This window comes from Cebidichthys violaceus, unplaced genomic scaffold, assembly GCF_023349555.1.
Source record: "Cebidichthys violaceus isolate CVI_PGR_0920_01 unplaced genomic scaffold, fCebVio1.0.p SCAF_166, whole genome shotgun sequence".
Lineage (NCBI taxonomy): Eukaryota > Metazoa > Chordata > Actinopteri > Perciformes > Stichaeidae > Cebidichthys > Cebidichthys violaceus.
Genome location: NW_027176336.1, coordinates 184,620 through 205,598, shown reverse-complemented (window position 1 = coordinate 205,598; position 20,979 = coordinate 184,620). Strand labels below are relative to the sequence as shown.

The following is a 20,979-nucleotide window of genomic DNA, read 5'->3' as shown; positions in this document are numbered from 1 at the left end:
CCTTATGGAACTAAAATATGCCCCTCGCATGGTGTCCGGGGTGGGGAAACATTATATGCCTACTGCATTACAATTGTACACCTAAAAGTTATACTTTAAATGTAATGAACACATTTATTTCCGGTAACATAGCTTTTATTTTGCAGACCTAAACCGGAAGTGTACCGCACCTTTATAATGTAACAGCAGTTTACTTGACACTGTTGAGCACTTGGCTAACAACAATGAGAAGTGCTAGCTGCTAGCTATTATAAACGTGCCATCCTATTTGACTAAGCTTCAATAAGGTAACGACAGTAGCTAACATCATTTATGTGCAACTATATTAGCGATATGACAACTTAGATTGAATAGCTAGTCGTGCAATATATATATATATTACATATGATAATATAAGCTAGGCTAGCCGGTTATGTGTACGTGGAACTGAGGGAGTAACGTGGCTAAAGCTAATCAATAGTTAGCCAAACAATTGCCGTGGTCGTGTAACGTTAAACTTCATATTAACGTGTTAAAATGATATAAAACGTACTATGTTACCTTGCTAAAGGAAATATTGTTCATGTAACGTTAATGCAGTAACAGCTACATTTGGGTAATTTAGTAAACAAAGTGAATGCTATATGTTAACGTTAGCTCGAACTGTCGAATTGCATTGTGGGTAGTAATGGTTGGATTGGCATTCATTGTACTGCTAGTAATTACCCATTGAGGGCTTCCATCGACTATAGAACTGTCGACTAGTTCCTCGATTAATCGTTTAGTTGTTTTTTAGAATTTTCGGAAAATGGGGAAAAAATGTGTCATTGAGTGTTTCCCAAAAGCCCAAGATGACGTCGGCAAATATATCCTGTTTAGTCCACAATTCAGACATATTAAATTTCCTGTCACAAGAAAAACAAATATTAAAATATATTATTATATTATTTATTTATAAAATATATATATATATAATTATTATATTTAATTATATTATTATTATTATTTATTTTTTTAAACAAATTAAGAAACCCGAAAATATTTACATTTAGGAAGCTGGAATCTGAGATTTTTTTTTTTTTACTTTTCTTCTTAAGTAATGACTCAACCCGTTTAATCAATATCAAAATATTTGCCTGTTAATTGAATAGTTTATTTAATGAAATTCAACTAATTGTTTAATCGTTGCAGCTGTGAATTGCATGTTCTTCGTCACATTAAACTACAATCCTCCTCCGATTTACCAAGACTTTATCTATTTATGTCGCTGTGTGTAGCACAGTCTCTGGGCCGTTGGTATTACGCTATGTTGTTTTAATGTAGTAAACATTATATATATTATATATAAGTATAAATGTGAACTAATGAACCTAATCAAGACATTGTGTTAAAACCACGACGAGTGAAACATTGACCCAAACAGCGACTTGCTCGCGTCAACCACTTTAGGGCCCAGTTGTTGACGCTATCTTTGTTTATTGGGAGTCACGGGTCTGAATGAGTGCAGATATGTGGCAAAATAAGACCATGCTGAGCCCTTTACTCCAGATGATTGATCCAGTAATGTATGATATGTCAAAGCAACCGACAACCAACAATAACACCCTTTAATCAGTATCCCTCTTTGCTTTCTTTAGGCTGTGACTTGCCCACCGTCACATCTGGATGCATAGACCACTGATCCTATCAGCGCACAAGACTGTCTGCGTCGGCCTGCAGCGTCAGCATCTCCAGAAAGCGTGCGGAGCCCTTTCTGTCGCTCCGTGCTTTAAACCTCCATCTCCCTCCGCTGTCCACGCGTTACATTTTCGCCGGCAAATCCATCATTTCTCCTTGGTGCCCGGACTCCTCCAGCACAAACCTCCCCGGCTTTCCCCGCGTCAGCGTTTCTCCGAGCCGCCGGACATGGCGGAACAGAGGTTCATCGTGGAGTACGCCAAGCGCGGCACCGCGGGATGCAAGAAATGCAAGGACAAAATCCCCAAAGAAGTGGTGCGCATAGGGAAGGTTGTGCCAAACCCCTTCAGCGAGTCTGCGGGGGAGATGAAAGAGTGGTATCACGCGAAGTGTATATTTGAGAAGCTGGAACGGGCCAGAGCCACCACCAAGAAGATCGAGGACATCACGGATCTGGAGGGCTGGGAGGAGCTGCAGGACCAAGACAAGGAGATCATCAATAAACACGTTTCAGGTACAGAATCACCTTTTTTTTTTTTTTTTTTTTAACAGACGATACAAAAGAATCCAAAGGCATCGCACGGCACTACAGATATCTCTTCCCTTTTTCAGTGATTTGAATGAAATGCGTTCCTGATGCCAGCGTACCTGTTAAACCAGTACAAGTAATTAGATGGCTGAACACTGCAGAAGGGCATCATGGGAACATTGAGCTGTGTGATTCTACTCTACGTATCGTGAACCTGAGTTAATTCGTTCACGAGTAAAACAAACGGAACAGCTACAATAACGTGTTTGTTTGAGTTCTACATGATCGTGGATGTGTGTTTACTTTAGGGTCTGATCAGGCGTCCGCTCAGAATTCATTCAAAGTTCACACGTTTCTTCCCGTTTCACTCGTGCATTTGAAACTTCTGTTGCTAACGGGGCTCAAGACTACCGTGAGACTTTTGACTCTTCAATAATGAATATGCGACATGTACGTGTCATGTTTACGGTGCACGCTTTGCGGTTTGATTTTCCATCCAGCTCAAAAGACTCTCAAGACTTCACAAATCCCCCCCCCCCCCCCTTTTTTTTTTTTGCTTTTCCTTCAGGTTCTTCTGGTTCTTTGTCAGTCGGTTTGCACGTTCTCTAGTGATTTTGGAAAGGTTAACAGTCAAAACAACTCCGCTCGCTTCACCGTCGTCTCTGCCTGTGGGCGTGTGAGCAACAAAAATGTGTCTGTTTCACGGTTCGGGATTGTAATTTGTTACGAATTTCTCAAAATGACAAAAACCTGGCAACCCTTTTGCCGTCGAGTCCCCGGTCGGTGAGGTGCGGCCTCTGGTCTCAAACGGTTCCACGGTTTTGTTCTGAAGTGTTCCTCCTCTTGTCTCACAGACCTGATGGCTAAAGTCAATGCCAGTCCGAAGAAGAAGGTGCAGGTCAAGATGAACGCCTCCGGTCAGCTCATGGCTCCTCCCGCCGACCCGTCTGTCAACGCGCCGCGGAAGTTCTCAGGCTTCACCGGTAAGATGTGTCATCTCAGTGGTCACTCGCATGTGAATGCACCAGATGGATTAATGCACCTTTACATGCAAACACCTTTTTTTTCTTAAATAGCGTTTTGCATCTGCCTTTTCCCTCTGAACCCCCCCGGAAAACCCGCCAGGCGGGATAGAAAAGCATGTTCTCTTTAAACGGTCGTCAAAACTACAGTGTTCATAGTAGCCGGAAGCTGTGAAAACCCGTCATTATCGCGAGATTGTCCTCTTTCCGACAGTCCTCGAACACATCGCGTGTGACGAACGCTTCCATCAGAAAAAGCAACTGAACCTAAGCTTACAATTGTGATATTTCGTCAGCCGTTCTTGTCAAATTGGCCTCGTGACAACATGTTCCGTTCCGCCTCATTTCTCCGTCAGCTGCGAAAGCCGGCAGCTCCGGCAGCCCGGGACCTTCCTCCTCCTCCTCCTCCTCCTCCTCCTTCTCGGCCACAGCCAGCCAAGGCAGTCCCCTGTCCGCCCAGCTTTGCGACCCCCAGCACAAGGACTGCCTCTTCAGAGAGTTTCGCAAGCTCTGCGCCACGGTGGCCGAACACAACAGCTACAACGTCAAGACGCAGATTATTGAGAAGTTCCTCAGGAAGGGCTCAGGTGGAGGTGTGTGTGTGTGTGTGTGTGTGTGTGTGTGTGTGTGTCGATAACACTTTTTCTGTGTGACGGAATCCCAAAAGGCCCGAGGTTTCTACTGAACTTTTCTCCTAAAAACCTAGACAAGTTCCGCGGAGACCTGTTCCTCACGGTGAAGCTGCTCCTGCCGGGCGTCGTGAAAAGCGTCTACAACCTCAACGACAAGCAGATCGTGAAGCTCTTCAGCCGCATCTTCAGGTGCAACCAGGACGACATGGTGCGCGATCTGGAGCAGGTCTGTGATCCACACACACACACACACACGTTCAAACACATGCTGAATATTTCATTTTAGAACTATTCAAAGCCGTTTTGTTGATCCTCTTTGTTTGAGAAATACGTTTTTTTCGGGGGATTTTATTCTGTGGTCTCTTGACATCGCATCTTGAAATGGATTTTTCTTTTTTCTTTTGAAGGGCGACGTGTCTGAAACGGTGAGGATGTTCTTCGACGAGAGCAAATCATTCCCGGCGGCGACCAAGAGCCTCCTGACCATCCAGGAAGTGGACGCCTCGCTGACCCGCCTCGCCCAGCTGACCAAGGAGGACGAGCAGCAGACGGAGCTGGAGGAAATCTCCAAAAAGTAATGCGGCGCTTCATTTTCACACGAAGCTCGAAGTCCTCGCGTCTGGCCTTCTCTTCTGAAGTCGAGCCTCTCCGCGCGACGCCGTTTGTTTTGGCGCTCGACCCGTCGTTCAAATTGCTTTTTTAAAAAACGTTTTCCTACAAAATGTGTAAACGTCGTGAAGACAGATTGTGTGATTTTCTTTTCTCAGTATTGTTGGTACAGTATTGGTATTTGTTTGTTTTTCTGCCGTTTTTTTCACCCTCCTTCTTGTTTGTCTGCCTGAGGCATGTCTAACACACACACACACACACACACACACACACACACACACACACACACACACACACACACACACACACACACACACACACACGAGACATCTGTATTTGACATGGTGCGCTCCACAGTAGCAGATGTCAGAGTGGGACTGTGTTTATTTGTCATAAATAACATTTTGCAGGCGGTAAACCGACAGAATGAATAAACGGTCTTCTTGTGTGGAACAACAGTGAGAGGGCTGTTTATTCTGAATTCATACAGTTTCTGGGAATTCCAGAATAATAATAATAACCAGCTAGTTTTCTGCCTCATGCATTGCTGCAGGACTTGTATAATCTGCCTTCTCTTCTCATAGATGCACCAGTAACGACCTGAAATGCATCATTCGGCTCATTAAACACGACTTGAAGATGAACTCCGGAGCAAAACACGTGTAAGTGTTTGTTCAGCTTAGAAGCAAATGTACACTTTTTTGAAGAACGACTGTATTTTTTTTTTCAAACTCCCCGCTTCTTTGTTTGTCCGTCGCGCAGCTTGGACGCCGTGGATCCGAACGCTTACGACGCCTTCAAGGCCTCGCGTAACCTGGGCGACGTGGTGGAGCGGGTGTTGAGGAACCAGCAGGAGGCGACTGACGGCTCGGGGCCCAGGAAGCTCCTCACCGTGGAGGCCTCGCTCATGACCCCCGTTCAGCCCATGTTGGTGAGCCCCAGTGGTTTTCAACAGATTCATGTGATTCAATGCAGCGAGGGAATTAGGGTTAAATATGAAAGGGGAGGTTTTTATACACATTCCGATGCCGAGATAGTCACTGAAGCATTTTAAATCGGTTCTAGAGAAAACACATTACATTTATTAACTGCATTTTGGCCCAAATGCAGTGATTGGACAGGCTACCTGCGGCGTACAGGCAGCGACCTGTCAATCACTGTGTAGCCCCGCCCCCTAAATCATCCCCTGCTTTATGGTCTGTTTGACTCTAAATGGACCATAATGTACTAAATGAACATCATGCTGTATTGAAGAAGACTTGAAACTTGAGATTGAGACCATAAACTCATGTTTACAATGTTTACTGAGGGAATAAATCAAGAGAGAAGTAGAGTCATTGTAGACTAGACTTCTATACAACCAGAGGAGTCGCCCCCTGGTGGACACTAGAGAGAATGCAGCTTTTAACACGGCTTCACTCGTCAGAACCGGAGGCTGCCGGCTGGTTCCTCCTCACGTCCGTCCACTAGGAGACGAGGGACCGTGTCGCTGCCAGCTGACCGGGTCGGCCAGGAGATTGAATGAGGTCCTTAGATTTCTTCCCATTTAGAGGAAAACTCCAGCAGATGAAGAGGAAGTGTTCAAACCGTTTCCAGCTGATGGCCCGTCACTAGATAACCAAACAAGGCGGCAGCTGGACCGTCCAGATAACTCTCCGCTCTGAGCACATCCCCAATGCAACTATTAATTCAGCACCATTTAAAATGTGCCTTCCAATAGAAACGCTACGGACCATTACGTTTCACATTACGCAGCAGACTTTTGATTACACAATATAAAAAGTCAATTGAAATTCACTGCAGCTGCGTAACGTTTTAGTTCCCGGCTTCGTGTCATTCAGGGTGACGGGCTCGCCGTCGGAGCAGCAGGTGGATGTGGACGAAAAGTTTGGTTCCTTGCTGAGAGAGTGTGTGTGTGTGTGTGTGTGTGTGTGTGTGTTTTGTTTTCCTCTGTGATTTCAGGCGGAGGCTTGCAAATCCATCGAGTACGCCATGAAGAAATGCCCCAACGGGATGTACTCCGAGATCAAGTACGACGGAGAACGCGTGCAAGTCCACAAGAACGGCGACGTCTTCAGCTACTTCAGCCGCAGCCTCAAGCCCGTGTTACCGCACAAAGTCAGTCTGATCTCACACACACACACACACACACACACACACACACACACAGCATGTGAGGCCGTACACCAATTAGTATGACAATGCATGTCAGAGTAGAACCTCCTCCAGGTTTGCCCCGGATGGATTAGCAGCTTAAAGGTATTCTCCCAGCGTGACATGCAGACGTTTCTCACAGTTGATTCTGCAGCATCGGCTCTCTCAGCGTGAGGCCGAGAGCCTGTGGACATGCAGGGATAAAATAGCTCCACATCACGTGCATTAGCCCTTTCTGACCACTAGAGGCTGCTGCTGCTGCTGCTGTGCACAGAATACACCTCACAGCAACCTTGAACCCCAGTAAACCTCAGGAAAGGACACCAGGCACTTAGACTCATGGGGTGACCGTGGCTAAGTGGAGAGCAGGGCCGCCTTTCAATCAGAGGGTCAGCAGTTCGATTCCCCGGCTCCGGCACTGCTAGTCTCATGTCAGTGTGTCCTTGAGCAAAGACACTTAACCCCAACAATTGCTCCTTTTGTAGATAGATACTGAATTGTAAGTCGCTTTGGATAAAAGCGTCTGCTAAATGACTGTTAAAAAAAAAAAAAAAAAAAAAAGCCTCTAGAAAAACCGCCATTATCTTCAGATGGTCATCTTCCCGACAGTCCTTGAACGCATCACGTGTGACGAACGCTTCCGTCAGAAAAATCAGCCAAAAAACGAAGCTTCAGATTGTGATATTTCATCACAGATTGCTTTCCCCAGATGCTGTAAAAAAAAACCAAACAACAACAATACATTCTGAGCTCCTCGTCGGCTTAAAGTTTGTTTTTCACCGTGGCGAGCCCGTTAATAACTCTCTCAGGTGTCGCCTTAATAGCGTCTTGTTTCCGCTCGGCGCCTAAACCCCCCGTGTCTGTGTTTCAGGTGGCCCATTTCAAGGAATACATCCCTCAGGCTTTCCCCGGAGGCCACAGTATGATATTGGATGCTGAAGTTCTTCTAATTGACACAAAGACCAGTAAACCCCTCCCCTTTGGGACTCTGGGTGTACACAAGGTGAGAACGCCGCGGCCGGTTTTGCGCCTTGTTTTTCTTTTGGTGTTTGTTGTTTCCGACGTGGAGCGGAGCTGTCACTCACTCGGCCCTCTGTCTCCTCAGAAAGCCGCCTTTCAGGACGCCAAAGTGTGCCTTTTTGTTTTCGACTGTATCTACTTCAACGGCGTGAGTCTCATGGAGAGGTAATGTGGTTTCATGATAATATTATTTAGAAAACAAATGTTATAAACAGGGAACAACAGGAAAAGAAAACAATTTTAAAAATGGAAATAAATGAAATTTAAATCAGGAAAGGACATTTTAAGAAGAGACTTAAAGGTGTTCAACTCTAAATTGAGTGCATGTGTACGGTGGAGGGATTGCCTCCACGCGGCTCTCAACATGGCGACGGCTGAGCCAGCGGCTTGCAACTAACGGTGCTAACCTGAGGGGGGGGGGGGGGGGGGGTTCTCTGATTCTACGAGTCTGTGACGACGCCGTCAACACACACACACACACACACACACACACACACACACACCCTTGGACTCACATTCACTCGCTGCCTACAGATCAAATGGTTGTTTGTTGTTGTTTGCTGCTCTATAAATGCTCTGAATATGTAAATTCAGCTCCTCTTAAAGGAGATCACTGACTCAGCCGACCTGATTTCCTCGAAAACAAAAACCAAAGCCCAGGAGTATTTCATTTGAAGTTATTTCAAAGTACTTTTTTGTATCCCGTAGTAGTGCCACAGATATGTTGTATTGAACATTAATACCTGTGGACGTCGTGGATAATAGTGCGAAACGTTGTCGTTCTGCAGGCCTCTGTCTGAGCGCAGGAAGTTCCTGCACGACAACATGGTTGAGGTGACCAACAGGATCCTGTTCTCAGAGATGAAACACGTCACCGTGAGTTCAGCTCGGAATTCGTCTTTCTGTCGCATGAATACATCTGTCATGGCTCACGTGTGTGTGTGTGTGTGTGTGTGTGTGTGTGTGTGTGTGTGTCTGTCTGTCTGTCTGTCTGTCTGTCTGTCTGTCTGTCTCAGAGGGCCGGAGATCTGGCTGAAATGATAACTCGAGTCATCAGAGAGGGACTTGAAGGCCTGGTGCTCAAAGACTTGAAGGTGAGCTGCTCTTATTTAACTTTCAGAATCGGATGCATCCCACACACACACACACACACACACACACACACACACATAGGTTACACTGACACTATCCGTTTTGTCTCAGGGCTCCTACGAACCAGGGAAGCGCCACTGGCTGAAGGTGAAGAAGGACTACCTGAACGAAGGCGCCATGGCCGACACGGCCGACCTGGTGGTTCTGGGGGCGTTCTACGGAAAAGGCTCGAACGGTCCGTAAAAGAACCCGACCGTCCGCTGAGCGCTTTGTCGGTGCTCTCTTGTCAATGCGTAGCCGCTTCCTGTCAGATGAGGCGTGAGACTCTGGAGAAAAGAGCAACAGTAACAACTCTACAGCGTCACGAATACGCGGCGCTCGAGGAGGCGTTTGTAATGTAACACAATGGAAGCACAACAAATGGTGCAAATCTCAAAAAGCGCGGCTAATGAAGACGGGAAGAGCGGCGAATAAAACAGAAACGACAAATCGGATGAAAAGCACTTTGACATACTGTGGGACAAAAGTGGAAAACCACCTCACGAGTGGATTTAAGGAGGCTAATTCTGTGAAACAACAGTGTGTAGGAGTGTAGAATGTATCCACTGGCAGCACTTCCTAATGCCGCGCTTGTGTGTGTGTGTGTGTGTGTGTGTGTGTGTGTGTGTGTGTGTGTGTGTGTGTGTGTGCGCGCTCTCTTCTACCCACCAGGGGGCATCATGTCCAGTTTTCTGATGGGCTGTTACGACCCACACTCCAGGAAATGGTGCACAGTCACCAAGTGCTCCGGAGGCTACGACGACGCCACCTTGGCCCGGCTCCAGAAAGAGCTGGATGTGATCAAAATCAGCAAGGTCAGAGAGTTTCCACTTAAAGAGGCCTGTCTGCAGTATTGAGCTGATCTAATAAAACCAAAGATTAATCATTTGTGTCTCTGTGTGTGTGTGTGTGTGTGTGTGTGTGTGTGTGTGTGTGTGTGTGTGTGTGTGTGTGTGTGTGTGTGTGTGTGTGTGTGTGTGTAGGACCCAAGCAAAATCCCAGGCTGGCTGAAAATCATCAAGAACTATTATCCAGATTTCATTATTCGAGATCCTCAGGTGAGATTTCGCTACCCGGCACATTTGTATTTCCCAGATGGTCCGTTCATACGCAGCCGATTGCCTATCTGGGTACCGCAGACCTTTTTTTAAATTTTTTTTTTTTTTAAATGAAGCAATGGGGTGGGGGGGGGGGGCCCATCTCTTGCATACATCTCCCTGCAGAAATTTCTCCAAATACTCTCAAAAACGCATCGAGATAATGATCGGCCACAGAGCCGGGGAGGCGAAAGCCAGTTTTGCATGATCAGAGATTGGAAGCATTTGATTGAAATGACCCTTTTCTGGCTTTCAAGTCTGAAAATAGAACTTGGTAATGAAATCCTCAAACGTCTCCCCCTCCCTCCCTCCCTCCCCCCATATTTGAGCAGAAGTTAGAATTGCTTGTCACTTCCATGGATAGACCTGCCTCGTCATGTCCTCTGCCGTTGCGTTTCCTCCGCTGCAGCAAGCGCCCGTCTGGGAGATCACTGGCGCGGAGTTTTCCAAATCCGAAATGCACACCGCCGACGGCATCTCCATCCGCTTCCCCCGGATGACGCGCATCCGCGATGACAAGGACTGGAAGACTGCCACCAACCTGGAGCAGCTTAAAGTAGGATATCGCCAGTTCTATTCAGACACACGGGCCGTGGTCCGATGCGTGGGGGGGGGCGTGGGGGGGGGGGGGGTTCAATGTATAGTTGTTCCAGAGTGCAGTAAAACACACCAGCACTCGAGCGTTTGAATGCAAGACGTCTCTCGGGCCGAAGCTCACATGGTGGTTCCGTCCCTGTGCTTCAGGAGCTCTTCCGCATATCAAAGGAGAACTGTGACTTCAAAGTGACGGCCGGACCGTCTACGTCCAACGACGACAAGGGCTCCTCAGGAGGGGACAGCGGAGGAAGCTCCCCGTCTCCCTCGACCCGCAGACCTCCACCCAAGAAGACCAGTGAGTACACGATCAAGGGACGCACCGGTTTCACTGTTTTTAAGATTCGGCATTGTTTTGTTTTTACAGTACAAAGTGATGCTTATGCAAAGGTTTGAATTTGATGTTTGCTATTAATTTTACCTGTACAATGTCAGAGAATAGTATATATAGTATAGCATGTCGAAAAAAGACATGATTTAATATATCGCGAAAATTTATAGTATGTCAAAAAAAAGCATGTCGAAACATGTAATAAAAAAAACCATACTATGACTTTTTTCGACATGTTATACTATGACTTTTTTCGACATGCTATACTATGACTTTTTTCGACATGTTATACTATGACTTTTTTAGACATGCTATACTATGACTTTTTTACGACTTTTTTCGACATGTTATACTATGATTTTTTTATGACTTTTTTCGACATGTTATACTATGATTTTTTTATGACTTTTTTCGACATGTTATACTATGACTTTTTTATTACTTTTTTTCGACATGTTATACTATGACTTTTTTAGACATGCTATACTATGACTTTTTTCGACATGTTATACGATGACTTTTTTCGACATGTTATACTATGACTTTTTTCGACATGTTATACTATGACTTTTTTCGACATGTTATACTATGACTTTTTTATTACTTTTTTTCGACATGTTATACTATGACTTTTTTCGACATGCTATACTATGACTTTTTTACGACTTTTTCGACATGTTATACTATGATTTTTTTATGACTTTTTTCGACATGTTATACTATGACTTTTTTATTACTTTTTTTCGACATGTTATACTATGACTTTTTTCGACATGCTATACTATGACTTTTTTATGACTTTTTTCGACATGCTATACTATGACTTTTTTACGACTTTTTCGACATGTTATACTATGACTTTTTTATGACTTTTTTCGACATGCTATACTATGACTTTTTTACGACTTTTTTCGACATGTTATACTATGATTTTTTTATGACTTTTTCCGACATGTTATACTATGACTTTTTTAGACATGCTATACTATGACTTTTTTACGACTTTTTTCGACATGTTATACTATGACTTTTTTAGACATGCTATACTATGACTTTTTTCGACATGCTATACTATGACTTTTTTACGACTTTTTCAACATGTTATACTATGACTTTTTCATGACATTTTTCGACATGCTATACGATGACTTTTTTTGACATGCTATACTATGACTTTTTTATGACTTTTTTCGACATGTTATACTATGACTTTTTTCTGACTTTTTTCGACATGTTATACTATGACTTTTTTATGACTTTTTTTGACATGTTATACTATGATTTTTTTACGACTGTTTTCGACATGCTATACTATGACTTTTTTACGACTTTTTTCGACATGCTATACTATGACTTTTTTACGACTTTTTCGACATGCTATACTATGACTTTTTTACGACTTTTTCGACATGCTATACTATGACTTTTTTAGACATGCTATACTATGACTTTTTTACAACTTTTTCGACATGCTATACTATGACTTTTTTATACATGCTATACTATGACTTTTTTACAACTTTTTCGACATGTTATACTATGACTTTTTTAGACATGCTATACTATGACTTTTTTAGACATGCTATACTATGACTTTTTTAGACATGCTATACTATGACTTTTTTCGACATGTTATACTATGACTTTTTTCGACATGCTATACTATGACTTTTTTACGACTTTTTTCGACATGTTATACTATGACTTTTTTATACATGCTATACTATGACTTTTTTACAACTTTTTCGACATGTTATACTATGACTTTTTTATGACTTTTTTGGACATGTTATACTATGACTTTTTTACGACTTTTTCGACATGCTATACTATGACTTTTTTACAACTTTTTCGACATGTTATACTATGACTTTTTTATGACTTTTTTCGACATGCTATGCTATGACTTTTTTACGACTTTTTTTGACATGCTATACTATGACTTTTTTACGACTTTTTCGACATGCTATACTATGACTTTTTTTTACGACTTTTTCAACATGCTATACTATGACTTTTTTATGACTTTTTTCGACATGCTATACTATGACTTTTTTATGACTTTTTTTGACATGTTATACTATGATTTTTTTACGACTGTTTTCGACATGCTATACTATGACTTTTTTACGACTTTTTTCGACATGCTATACTATGACTTTTTTACGACTTTTTCGACATGCTATACTATGACTTTTTTACGACTTTTTCGACATGCTATACTATGACTTTTTTATACATGCTATACTATGACTTTTTTACAACTTTTTCGACATGTTATACTATGACTTTTTTAGACATGCTATACTATGACTTTTTTACGACTTTTTCGACATGCTATACTATGACTTTTTTATACATGCTATACTATGACTTTTTTACAACTTTTTCGACATGTTATACTATGACTTTTTTAGACATGCTATACTATGACTTTTTTAGACATGCTATACTATGACTTTTTTAGACATGCTATACTATGACTTTTTTCGACATGTTATACTATGACTTTTTTAGACATGCTATACTATGACTTTTTTAGACATGTTATACTATGACTTTTTTAGACATGTTATACTATGACTTTTTTAGACATGCTATACTATGACTTTTTTAGACATGTTATACTATGACTTTTTTCGACATGCTATACTATGACTTTTTTACGACTTTTTTCGACATGTTATACTATGACTTTTTTATACATGCTATACTATGACTTTTTTACAACTTTTTCGACATGTTATACTATGACTTTTTTATGACTTTTTTGGACATGTTATACTATGACTTTTTTACGACTTTTTCGACATGCTATACTATGACTTTTTTACAACTTTTTCGACATGTTATACTATGACTTTTTTATGACTTTTTTCGACATGCTATGCTATGACTTTTTTACGACTTTTTTTGACATGCTATACTATGACTTTTTTACGACTTTTTCGACATGTTATACGATGACTTTTTCATGACATTTTTCGACATGCTATACTATGACTTTTTTACGACTTTTTCGACATGTTATACTATGACTTTTTTATGACTTTTTTCGACATGCTATACTATGACTTTTTTATGACTTTTTTCGACATGCTATACTATGACTTTTTTCGACATGCTATACTATGACTTTTTTACAACTTTTTTCGACATGTTATACTATGATTTTTTTATGACTTTTTTCGACATGTTATACTATGATTTTTTTATGACTTTTTTCGACATGTTATACTATGATTTTTTTATGACTTTTTTTCGACATGTTATACTATGACTTTTTTAGACATGCTATACTATGACTTTTTTCGACATGTTATACTATGATTTTTTTATGACTTTTTTCGACATGTTATACTATGACTTTTTTATTACTTTTTTTCGACATGTTATACTATGACTTTTTTAGACATGCTATACTATGACTTTTTTCGACATGTTATACTATGACTTTTTTATTACTTTTTTTCGACATGTTATACTATGACTTTTTTAGACATGCTATACTATGACTTTTTTCGACATGTTATACTATGACTTTTTTCGACATGTTATACTATGACTTTTTTCGACATGTTATACTATGACTTTTTTCGACATGCTATACTATGACTTTTTTATGACTTTTTTCGACATGTTATACTATGACTTTTTTCGACATGCTATACTATGACTTTTTTACGACTTTTTCGACATGTTATACTATGACTTTTTTATGACTTTTTTCGACATGCTATACTATGACTTTTTTACGACTTTTTTCGACATGTTATACTATGATTTTTTTATGACTTTTTTTCGACATGTTATACTATGACTTTTTTAGACATGCTATACTATGACTTTTTTTACGACTTTTTCAACATGTTATACTATGATTTTTTTATGACTTTTTTCGACATGTTATACTATGACTTTTTTATTACTTTTTTTCGACATGTTATACTATGACTTTTTTAGACATGTTATACTATGACTTTTTTCGACATGTTATACTATGACTTTTTTCGACATGCTATACTATGACTTTTTTATGACTTTTTTCGACATGCTATACTATGACTTTTTTACGACTTTTTCGACATGTTATACTATGACTTTTTTATGACTTTTTTAGACATGCTATACTATGACTTTTTTCGACATGCTATACTATGACTTTTTTACGACTTTTTCAACATGTTATACTATGACTTTTTCATGACATTTTTCGACATGCTATACGATGACTTTTTTTGACATGCTATACTATGACTTTTTTATGACTTTTTTCGACATGTTATACTATGACTTTTTTCTGACTTTTTTCGACATGTTATACTATGACTTTTTTATGACTTTTTTTGACATGTTATACTATGATTTTTTTACGACTGTTTTCGACATGCTATACTATGACTTTTTTACGACTTTTTCGACATGTTATACTATGACTTTTTTAGACATGCTATACTATGACTTTTTTCGACATGTTATACTATGACTTTTTTCAACATGCTATACTATGACTTTTTTAGACATGTTATACTATGACTTTTTTATACATGCTATACTATGACTTTTTTACAACTTTTTCGACATGTTATACTATGACTTTTTTATGACTTTTTTCGACATGCTATACTATGACTTTTTTTACGACTTTTTCAACATGTTATACGATGACTTTTTCATGACATTTTTCGACATGTTATACTATGATTTTTTTTCACTTAGTATACTATGATGTTTTTGTGCAAGAAGTGGTCGATGGACTTGGCATTGAACAGGCAAAATGAGTGTGATTTCAGTGTTGCATTCGCCTCTTTATTTCTTATATCATCAACATTCACAGACAGCAGCAGCACACCCAAAACAAAGGTGGTAAAATCGCAGCCTAGGACTCCTGGCTCAGAAGCACCCAGTGCAAAAAAGGTATTTACTGCACACACACACACACACGACAGATGCATCATTACAGCATGTTATGAATTGTCTGTTCTGTTTCCTGTCAGGTGAAGAAGAGTGAAAGTGTCCACAGTAATGGACAAAGCAAAACAAAGCCAACCGCTACACTACTGGAGCCAAGTAACGACAAGGTATGTCAACAATTTAAATGTAAACCAAGACGAGTGGTCATCGAGCTCCAACATATTCAAACTTCCATTGCCTTTGTAGGGTTTAATGGCTCATTATCTTAACAGCTATTCAAATTCAGCAAATTTTTTTTTCTTATGTTCCCTAAACGGAAGGTGTAAACTCGGATAATAACAATAAAGTACTACAAGGTTCTTGATTTTCAGTTTACTAGTATTATAAATGAAATGTTGAACACATGTACTGTGCTTCCTGTAGACGCTGCTGGACATCTTCAGTGGGGTGAAGCTGTCCCTGCCCGTCTCAGTGCAGGACTTTGCCAAGCTCAAGCGGTACTTTGTGGCGTACGATGGAGACGTCGTACCGGATTATGACATTTCCTCGGCCACACATACGCTGGCTGGACCCGAAGAAGACAGCCAGGCCCAGAGAGTGTCACCCGGATGGATCTGGGAATGTATCCGCAAGAGGCGGATTGTACCTCCCTGTTAACGATGCAGACAAACAAAACACAGATTATGCACTGTTAACATGTCTCTTAACTACTGCACATCTGTGCAAGCAATGTTATATTTATGCTTTGGACCCAAAGGTCAGATCACACTCTATTATGAAACTGATTTGGAAAATTGCTGTGTCCTTGAGTTGAATTACACACTGCTCTCAGGTCCTGTTATGTATTCTGTCCCAGTCCTTTATGGTTTGTACACATGCAAACTAGCAGAGAGCACATACAGTACGCTAATGTACTGTAGATGTAGAGTTTTTTTGTTTTGTTAAAGCAGCTGCAGGAGGCCTGTAAATCATGAAATGCATTATTTTTACGGTATTAAACAGCAGTTCACATTTTGAGAAGAAAAAAAATTGTTGCCATTAAGAATAAACAAAATGTTGACAAAGATAATATAAGGTCTCTGTAACAATTTCTGATGCTATTTATTCCATAATATGTATACATAGCGTGTCAAAAAAAGTCATCGTAAACAGTACATTTTAACATGAGATGAATTAGTGGTATGGATGCTATAAACTTCTTCCTAAAATTTGTCCAAAAACTTGCATTCCCCCATTTTATCGGTCGTTTAACATGCGGGCGTAACATCAGTCAGTGTTGTCAAATCTGATTCCATAACTAAACACACAGAATCCCACTATTCACCCACACAATGAATACATTCACGCTAACCTATTATAAAGGCTTTGGAAAATATACATAACACTAGCATTTTCACTGCTTTCGACAGGCTATACTGTGACGGCTTTTGACAGGCTATACTATGACTATTTTCAACATGCTATACGATGACTGTTTTTTCACTTTTTTCGACATGCTATACATGACCGTTTTTTACTTTTTTCAACAGGTTATACTATGACTGTTTTTTCCTTTTTTCGACATGCTATACTATGACCGTTTTTCACTTTTTTCGACAGGCTATACTGTGACTGTTTTCGACATGCTAAACTATGACCGTCTTTCACTTTTTTTGACAAGCTATACTATGGCCGTTTTTCACTGCTTTCGACAGGCTATACTGTGACGGCTTTTGACAGGCTATACTGTTGACTGTTTTTGACATGCTATACTATGACAGTTTTTTTACTTTTTTCGACAGGCTATACTTTGACTTTTTTTGACAGGCTATACTATGACCGTTTTTCACTTTTTTCGACAAGCTATACTATGACCGTTTTTCACTTTTTTCGACTTGCTATACTATGACTGTTTTTTTTACTTTTTTCGACAGGCTATACTATGACTTTTTTCGACAGGCTATACTATGACTGTTTTTTCACTTTTTTCAACAGGCTATACTATGACCGTTTTTTCACTTTTTTCGACAGGCTATACTATGACGGCTTTTGACAGGCTATACTGTGACTGTTTTCGACATGCTATACTATGACCGTCTTTCACTTTTTTCGACAGGCTATACTATGACGGCTTTTGACAGGCTATACTGTGACTGTTTTCGACATGCTATACTATGACCGTTTTTTTTACTTTTTTCGACATTCTATACTATGACCTTTTTTTGACTTTTTTCGACTTGCTATACTATGACTTTTTTCGACAGGCTATACTATGACTATTTTCAACATGCTATACGATGACTGTTTTTTGACTTTTTTCGACAAGCTATACTATGACCGTTTTTCACTTTTTTCGACAGGCTATACTATGACGGCTTTTGACAGGCTATACTGTGACTGTTTTCGACATGCTATACTATGACCGTTTTTTTTACTTTTTTCGACATTCTATACTATGACCTTTTTTTGACTTTTTTCGACTTGCTATACTATGACTTTTTTCGACAGGCTATACTATGACTATTTTCAACATGCTATACGATGACTGTTTTTTGACTTTTTTCGACAAGCTATACTATGGCCGTTTTTCACTGCTTTCGACAGGCTATACTGTGACGGCTTTTGACAGGCTATACTGTTGACTGTTTTTGACATGCTATACTATGACCGTTTTTTCACTTTTTTCGACAGGCTATACTGTTGACTGTTTTTGACATGCTATACTGTGACTGTTTTTCACTTTTTTCGACATGCTATACTATGACCGTTTTTTGACTTTTTTCGACATGCTATACTATGACCGTTTTTCACTTTTTTCGACAAGCTATACTATGACCGTTTTTTCACTTTTTTCGACATTCTATACTATGACCTTTTTTCGACAGGCTATACTATGACTTTTTTCGACAGGCTAAACTATGACCGTCTTTCACTTTTTTCGACAGGCTATACTATGACGGCTTTTGACAGGCTATACTGTGACTGTTTTCGACATGCTATACTATGACCGTTTTTTTACTTTTTTCGACATGCTATACTATGACTTTTTTCGACAGGCTATACTATGACTATTTTCAACATGCTATACGATGACTGTTTTTTGACTTTTTTCGACAAGCTATACTATGGCCGTTTTTCACTGCTTTCGACAGGCTATACTGTGACGGCTTTTGACAGGCTATACTGTTGACTGTTTTTGACATGCTATACTATGACAGTTTTTTTACTTTTTTCGACATGCTATACTATGACCGTTTTTCACTTTTTTCGACAGGCTATACTTTGACTTTTTTTGACAGGCTATACTATGACTGTTGTTTTACCTTTTTCGACAGGCTATACTGTGACTGTTTTTCACTTTTTTCGACAGGCTATACTATGACTGCTTTTGACAGGCTATACTATTGACTGTTTTTGACATGCTATACTATGACTGTTTTTTTTACTTTTTTCGACATGCTATACTATGACCGTTTTTTCACTTTTTTCGACAGGCTATACTGTTGACTGTTTTTGACATGCTATACTGTGACTGTTTTTCACTTTTTTCGACATGCTATACTATGACCGTTTTTTGACTTTTTTCGACATGCTATACTATGACCGTTTTTCACTTTTTTCGACAAGCTATACTATGACCGTTTTTCACTTTTTTCGACTTGCTATACTATGACTGTTTTTTTTACTTTTTTCGACATGCTATACATGACTGTTTTTTTTACTTTTTTCAACAGGCTATACTATGACTTTTTTCGACAGGCTATACTATGACTGTTTTTTCACTTTTTTCAACAGGCTATACTATGACCGTTTTTTCACTTTTTTCGACAGGCTATACTATGACCGTTTTTTCACTTTTTTCGACAGGCTATACTATGACGGCTTTTGACAGGCTATACTGTGACTGTTTTCGACATGCTATACTATGACCGTCTTTCACTTTTTTCGACAGGCTATACTATGACGGCTTTTGACAGGCTATACTGTGACTGTTTTCGACATGCTATACTATGACCGTCTTTCACTTTTTTCGACAGGCTATACTATGACGGCTTTTGACAGGCTATACTATGACTTTTTTCGACAGGCTAAACTATGACCGTCTTTCACTTTTTTCGACAGGCTATACTATGACGGCTTTTGACAGGCTATACTGTGACTGTTTTCGACATGCTATACTATGACCGTTTTTTTACTTTTTTCGACAGGCTATACTATGACTATTTTCAACATGCTATACGATGACTGTTTTTTGACTTTTTTCGACAAGCTATACTATGACCGTTTTTCACTTTTTTCGACAGGCTATACTATGACGGCTTTTGACAGGCTATACTGTGACTGTTTTCGACATGCTATACTATGACCGTTTTTTTTACTTTTTTCGACATTCTATACTATGACCTTTTTTTGACTTTTTTCGACTTGCTATACTATGACTTTTTTCGACAGGCTATACTATGACTATTTTCAACATGCTATACGATGACTGTTTTTTGACTTTTTTCGACAAGCTATACTATGGCCGTTTTTCACTGCTTTCGACAGGCTATACTGTGACGGCTTTTGACAGGCTATACTGTTGACTGTTTTTGACATGCTATACTATGACCGTTTTTTCACTTTTTTCGACAGGCTATACTGTTGACTGTTTTTGACATGCTATACTGTGACTGTTTTTCACTTTTTTCGACATGCTATACTATGACCGTTTTTTGACTTTTTTCGACATGCTATACTATGACCGTTTTTCACTTTTTTCGACAAGCTATACTATGACCGTTTTTTCACTTTTTTCGACATTCTATACTATGACCTTTTTTCGACAGGCTATACTATGACTTTTTTCGACAGGCTAAACTATGACCGTCTTTCACTTTTTTCGACAGGCTATACTATGACGGCTTTTGACAGGCTATACTGTGACTGTTTTCGACATGCTATACTATGACCGTTTTTTTACTTTTTTCGACATGCTATACTATGACTTTTTTCGACAGGCTATACTATGACTATTTTCAACATGCTATACGATGACTGTTTTTTGACTTTTTTCGACAAGCTATACTATGGCCGTTTTTCACTGCTTTCGACAGGCTATACTGTGACGGCTTTTGACAGGCTATACTGTTGACTGTTTTTGACATGCTATACTATGACAGTTTTTTTACTTTTTTCGACATGCTATACTATGACCGTTTTTCACTTTTTTCGACAGGCTATACTTTGACTTTTTTTGACAGGCTATACTATGACTGTTGTTTTACCTTTTTCGACAGGCTATACTGTGACTGTTTTTCACTTTTTTCGA

At 39.9% G+C, this 20,979-nt stretch overlaps 2 protein-coding genes across 2 annotated transcripts in view; one reads left to right on the top strand and one right to left on the bottom strand.

The window, feature by feature from the left end:
* The first annotated feature begins 198 nt into the window (after positions 1 to 198).
* Positions 199 to 16,781, top strand: lig3 (ligase III, DNA, ATP-dependent). Its single transcript, XM_068711662.1, has 21 exons — positions 199 to 287; positions 1,617 to 2,170; positions 3,040 to 3,168; positions 3,564 to 3,800; positions 3,914 to 4,065; positions 4,247 to 4,413; positions 5,033 to 5,110; positions 5,211 to 5,379; positions 6,411 to 6,566; positions 7,474 to 7,605; positions 7,708 to 7,787; positions 8,411 to 8,498; positions 8,639 to 8,716; positions 8,826 to 8,949; positions 9,426 to 9,568; positions 9,737 to 9,811; positions 10,260 to 10,406; positions 10,595 to 10,742; positions 15,613 to 15,692; positions 15,773 to 15,856; positions 16,113 to 16,781. The coding sequence occupies exons 2-21, from the start codon at positions 1,645 to 1,647 to the stop codon at positions 16,344 to 16,346; spliced, it is 3,027 nt and encodes a 1,008-aa protein (XP_068567763.1). The 5' UTR covers positions 199 to 287; positions 1,617 to 1,644; the 3' UTR covers positions 16,347 to 16,781.
* The window catches only part of rad51d (RAD51 paralog D), a 28,258-nt gene continuing 22,841 nt past the window's right edge, over positions 15,563 to 20,979 (bottom strand). Inside the window, exon 11 of the mRNA XM_068711663.1 lies at positions 15,563 to 16,339. The gene's annotated coding sequence lies outside the window, so the exon portion shown is untranslated. The remainder of the gene's footprint in view (positions 16,340 to 20,979) is intronic.